The 6,000-nt window shown below is 42.8% G+C and overlaps 1 protein-coding gene across 1 annotated transcript in view; it reads right to left on the reverse strand.

Moving 5' to 3' along the window:
• LOC136877000 (uncharacterized) overlaps nucleotides 1-2,486 on the reverse strand; it is a 127,790-nt gene extending 125,304 nt beyond the window's left edge. The window contains exon 1 of the mRNA XM_067150784.2: nucleotides 2,316-2,486. Within this exon, the coding sequence (XP_067006885.2) occupies nucleotides 2,316-2,430 (115 nt within the window). The 5' untranslated portion in view covers nucleotides 2,431-2,486. The remainder of the gene's footprint in view (nucleotides 1-2,315) is intronic.
• Between the last annotated feature and the right edge of the window lie 3,514 nt (nucleotides 2,487-6,000).

Here is a 6,000-nt window from a genome sequence, read left to right on the forward strand (position 1 = left end):
CCTGAAAGGACGTTCTTTGACATGCAAGTACGTAGATAGCGACAGTGGTCCCTCACGATCTAGCACCCTTGATTGCCAAACGATTGTCAGAGGTTTAAATTTCCCAACCTTATGAATGTAAGATTTGTTTATAAGCCACCATTTACTAGTTCGAATTGATTAACACACTGTAACATTTGGGTGAATAATATAACAGACGTTCTCGGGTTCAATTCCCGGCAAGGCTGTCCAGGGACAGGGTGTTAGTCATTGCCTTTCTTTCTTCTTTCTTAATCCGTTTACCCTCCAGGGTTGATTTTTCCCTCGGACTCAGCCAGGGATCCCATCTCTAGCGCCTCAAGGGCAGTGTCCTGTAGCGTGAGACTTTGGGTTGGGGAATACAACTGGAGAGGATGACTAGTACCTCGCCCAGGTGGCCTCATCTGCTATGATGAACAGTGTTCTTGTGGGGGATGGGAAAAGTGGAAGGAATAGACAGTTAGTCTTTGCCTTCATACAAACTCTTCATCCATACACCACAGAACACAATACCAACTACCTCAGAAAATCGTAACAATAGAATATATTCCTCCACATTTGGTCACCGAACGATTAGGCTGCACGGCTCGAGTCACGTAGCTATGAGCTTGCATTTGGGAAACGGTGGGTTCGAGCTTTCTCCTGGTTTTCCATTTTCACACCAGACAAATGTTGAAGCTGTAGCTTAATTAAGGCCATGATCGTTTGCTTTATATATCTAAGCTTTCCTCGTTTTACTTCCATTAATCAAGTGAGTTAACCCATTTTTATGTCCGGCTCCATGGCTAAATGGTTAGCGTGCTGGTCTTTGGTCACAGGGGTCCCGGGTTCGATTCCTGGCAGGGTCGGGAATTTTAACCATAATTGGTTAACTCCCCTCGCACGGGGACTGGGTGTATGTGTCGCCTTCATCATTATTTCATCGTCATCACGACGCGCAGGTCGTCTACGGGCGTCAAATCAAAAGACCTGCACCTGCCGAGCCGAAGTTCTCGGACACATCCCGGCACTAAAAGCTATACACCATTTCATTACTAATTTTTATTTGATTACTGCCCAGATTAATCTGGAGCTTGATCACTTGTTGATTGACTGAAAACAACGAGTTGTTATTTGTACTGACCGCCCGCTGTGGGAGGGGCTACACGAGAGACCCATGTAGGTGTGCTCTAGAATTCTAGAGGTAGTGAGTTCAAACTCCATGTTCCGTATTCCTGAAGGTGGTGTCTCCTGGTCTCCCATGTTCATGCCAGTCAAAAAGCGGGGTGGTATCTTATCGTACTTTATTTGCAACCTATACCTTCTTAGTTCTAGCCCTTTACCGTCCCAGTATCACCACAAACCTGCTTATTTTAGTACGATGATAAACCATTAGCACAAAAGAAGCAAAAAAGTAACATTTCATTTAGATTATAAACTGTGGAGAATAAAAATATGAAGTTATCGCAAAGAACTGAAATTTCATTATCGAACAGAACTGGAACAATATACACACCGTTGTAGGAAGCTATAGTCTACGAAGTTGTCAGGTTCGAATCTTGATACTAATACAGGCCATCTTTATGTGGTATTCTCGTCTTTTCTTACATTCATTTCTTTAAAAAGTGGAACAGTACCAAAGATAACGGAGGTCCGTTCCTATCAATATCAAGAAAAATTATTAGAATGGAGTAAACTGCATATAGGCCTAAGTTTACCTTCAATATTGAAGGTTGTGAGATCGAACCCCAGCGCAGTCGGTTGGCTCTTAACAGTGCTATTTACTGATACGTGAGAGAACTCCCTTTCAGGGAAGTATTCCAGTATTATGACTGATTTATTGTTCAATGGATCTTGCGCACAACATTTATTTATTTATTTATTTATTTATTTATTTATTTATTTATTTATTTATTTATTTATTTATTTATTTATTTATTTGTATAACGACAATTCTAATACCAGTTGGATACAACACATGCGTTATCTGAATGTATATTAACTTAAGACGAACACAAAACATCCAGTCCCTGAGCTAAAGACGCGGTTATAAAGCCCGGAATAGTCGTGAATCGAACGCGAGACCCTCTGAACCGAAAGGCACTACGCTGAACAGTCAGGCAAGGAACTTGATAATAAAAATAATCAATTATTATTCCACCTGTCAACCGGTCCCACTCAGCAATTCGTACCTCTAGAGTACAATAGATATCGTGATAACTCGGAGGTAAACCTCTCGCTAAGAGAGCTACATTGTCTATATAAAATAATCGTCGCTGTGGTTCGTATTTCTAATAAGACTGTAGGCATGTACTTACCCGCGGCCAAGAGGGCGAGCAGGCTGCCTACACACCACATCACTAGCAAGTAGCACACACCACTGAGCGAGAAGCGGTCCGCCACACGCTCTCTGGGGCACGCCGCACTGCGCATGTGCCCCGCATCATTCGCACTTCAATTACGCTACTATTACGTAACTTCACATCTCCCACTTCAGCCGATGGAGTAAAAAAATTTGGGACCCTACAACAAGGGGCAAAGTGGGCGACTCGATCGGTCAATTAGTCTATTCCTTCCCCGTCTCTTCAACAAACCGCAGCGGCTGCATCTGTGTCTAAGACTGCGGCATAAGATCCCTACGCAGACAGTACCTACTGTACAGTTTGGCTCGGTCTGAGTTTTTCATTGTTTCTATTTAGTCTAATTTTACTAGATGTCTTCTTTTCATATTTCCTCTTCAATCTCCAATATAAGCAAGGAGAGGAAATCAAAACTGTGAGTTTTGCCGAAAATATTATTTTATTTGAATCTGTGTAAGATCTGGAAAACTTGCTGATTGGTATAGATAAAGTCTTGGAGAAGTACATGATGAAAATAAATAAATTCGAAACGAAAGTAATGGTGTGTACTCGAGCGAAGTGAGGTAATGTAGGAAATATTAGATTAGGAAATGAAGTCTTAAAGGAAATAGATGAATATTATTACTCGCGTACTAAAATAACTGTCCGCCTCTGTGGTGTAGTGGTTAGCGTGATTAGCTGCCACCCCCGGAGGTCCGGGTTCGATTCCCGGCTCTGCCACGAAATTTGAAAAGTGGTACGAGGGCTGGAACGGGGTCCACTCAGCCTCGGGAGGTCAACTGAGTAGAGGTGGGTTCGATTCCCACCTCAGCCATCCTGGAAGTGGTTTTCTATGGTTTCCCACTTCTCCTCCAGGTGAATGCCGGGATGGTACCTAACTTAAGGCCACGGCCGTTTCCTTCCCTCTTCCTTGCCTATCTCTTCCAATCTTCCCATCCCTCCACAAGGCCCGTGTTCAGCATAACAGGTGAGGCCGCCTGGGCGAGGTACTGGTCACTCTCCCCAGTTGTATCCCCCGACCAAGAGTCTGAAGCTCCGGGACACTGCCGTTGAGGCGGTGGAGGTGGGATCCCTCGCTGAGTCCGAGGGAAAAGCCGAACCTGGAGGGTAAACAGATGATGATGATGATGACTAAAATAACTAATGACGGCAGAAGTAAGAAGGACATAAAACACAGACTAGCACAAGCAAGGAAGGCCATTCTTTAAAAAAAATGCTCATTTCACACAATGATGTCAAAATTAAAAATGGTGTGGAAGACTTTCGTCTGGAGTGTGGCGCTGTATGGAAGTGAAACCTGGGCAATAACTTGCTCAGAAAGAAAGAGAATTGAAGAGCAGAGAAGAGAACGGAGGTGAAACTTCTGAAATGTGGCGTTACAGAAGAATGCTGAAGATGAGACAGATCGAATCACGCATGGAGAGACACCGAATCGCGCTGTTGAGAGGAGAACGTTTTGGCGAAATTTCACCAGAAGAAAGGAGCAGGGCACATCTTAAGACACTTAGGACTTGTTCACTTAGTTTTTGAGGGAAGTGTACGCGGTAAGAACGGTACGGCTAGACAAAGGCATGAATATGAGAAACAGATTAGAATCGGTGTATGATGTAGTAATTACGTCCCGTACGCCCCAGGTTCGATCCCGGCCAGGTCAGAGATTTTTACCTGGATCTGAGGGCTGATTCGATGTCCACTCAGCCTATGTGATTACAATGGAGGAGCTGTCTGACGGTGAGATGGCGGCCCAGGTCTAGGGAACTAAGTTTTTTTTTTTTTTGCTAGTTGTTTTACGTCGCACCGACACAGATAGGTCTTACGGCGACGATGGGACAGGAAAGGGCTAGGAGTGAGAAGGAAGCGGCCGTGGCATAAATTAAGGTACAGCCCCAGCATTTGTCTGGTGTGAAAATGGGAAACCACGGAAAACCATTTTCAGGGCTGCCGACAGTGGGGATCGAACCTACTATCTCCCGAATACTGGATACTGGCCGCACTTAAGCGACTGCAGATATCGAGCTCGGTGGAACTAAAAATAACAGCCGAGAGAATTCGTCATGTTGACCACATGACACCTCATAATCTGCAGGTCTTCGGGCTGATCAGGGGTCAATTGGTATGCCATGGCCCTTCGGATCTGTTGCGCAATGGGGTTTGGTTTTTGTAGTAATTACGTAGAAATTAAAAAGTTTGTAGAACTATACAAACCAAACAACTAATTATTATTATTATTATTATTATTATTATTATTATTATTATTATTATTATTATTATTATTATTATTATTATTATTGTAGTGACCATTGTTATTTTAAGGGGTAAAATAAGAACTATTCTTCTCTCATAAACATTGAGTGGACAACGGAAATTAATTGTGAGGATAAAGAAAGAGGTTAGAGAATAAGTGTTGGAAGATCATCGGACGAATAGGATGATATCATGGGTCCATGGGGGAAGTGAGGTTGTCTGCTTCACTTTTCCCTTTAAAAAAACAATTTAACTATAAATTGATGGCAACGAGAAATTCACTCATTTGCAAAACGAGATCATGCAGTTAGAACAAATTATGCAAGAACAACTGTGTTAACTGCCAATGTCACCAGGTAGTTACGTCCCTGAGCTCATTTAGGCACCGTTTACTCTCGCGTAAACGTCACTGTTGCTGGTAGTATTCCTCCAGCATGAGTCATATAAACGTCTGTGAAGCATGAGAGAGGACATCCATATTACTGTGACTGCTGGTTAGCAGGCTCTCATAATATTGCAAAGGCTCATTCGACAAGGTTTTCAACTAGTAAGTGTTCAAGAGTTCGAGGGAGGAAAGCTTATCATTTCGGTGAGTTGAGTGTCACATGGGCCGTTCCGATTACTCTTTGTAACGGTGTTCGGAGCAGTGATAACGTGTTGAAACACACACAGTATATGGGAAAGCCTCTGGAAGGTGAGTTACCGAACGAGAGGAAACTAATCAAAATACGTCGCTGATAACAATATAGGTACAATTTATGTCTTCTCCGAATAATCCTGGGGCGACCGGTACGATATTAAGGAGCATTGCAGAACAGGATCGCTCTCCTCGACAACATCTCAACACCGACGGGCTCATTTGCACTTCTGTCGTGATGTGAGTGGCATGGCCATTTGTAGAATGGTGACCCAATAAAGTGGTGCTCGGGAATCGAGCAATTCCAAGGATTCAATATAGAATGTCATAGTGTCAGAACGGTTGGCATCATTGAGACGGTTACCTTAAGATGTGCATTATTTTACGAGGGAATGTACAAGAAAGGTGAGCTATAGAAGACATGCCTCATAGTATTTAAACAAGAAAGAGTGTGATTTATATACAAATATCATGTATTGCACTTGTCAAAAATGTGAGTGGGAACTATTAACAGTCTCAAACGACGCGTTGTTAGCGGAAAATTTCCCTAGAAGGAACATTTCTTTTACGTCAAGTCTTATACAGGTGTCACACCATAAAATATTCTTAAATGCCGATCGATTTTGTCAAGAATCAACCTCCAAATATTAATCATGAAATATATACACCATACACCTGGCCAATTGATGAGAGATAGAAGCCTATAAGAATGGATACTGAGACCTATTTTCGCCATAAACAATTTAATTGTAGCCGGGCTGA

The sequence above is a fragment of the Anabrus simplex genome, chromosome 7 (assembly GCF_040414725.1).
Source record: "Anabrus simplex isolate iqAnaSimp1 chromosome 7, ASM4041472v1, whole genome shotgun sequence".
Classification (NCBI taxonomy): domain Eukaryota; kingdom Metazoa; phylum Arthropoda; class Insecta; order Orthoptera; family Tettigoniidae; genus Anabrus; species Anabrus simplex.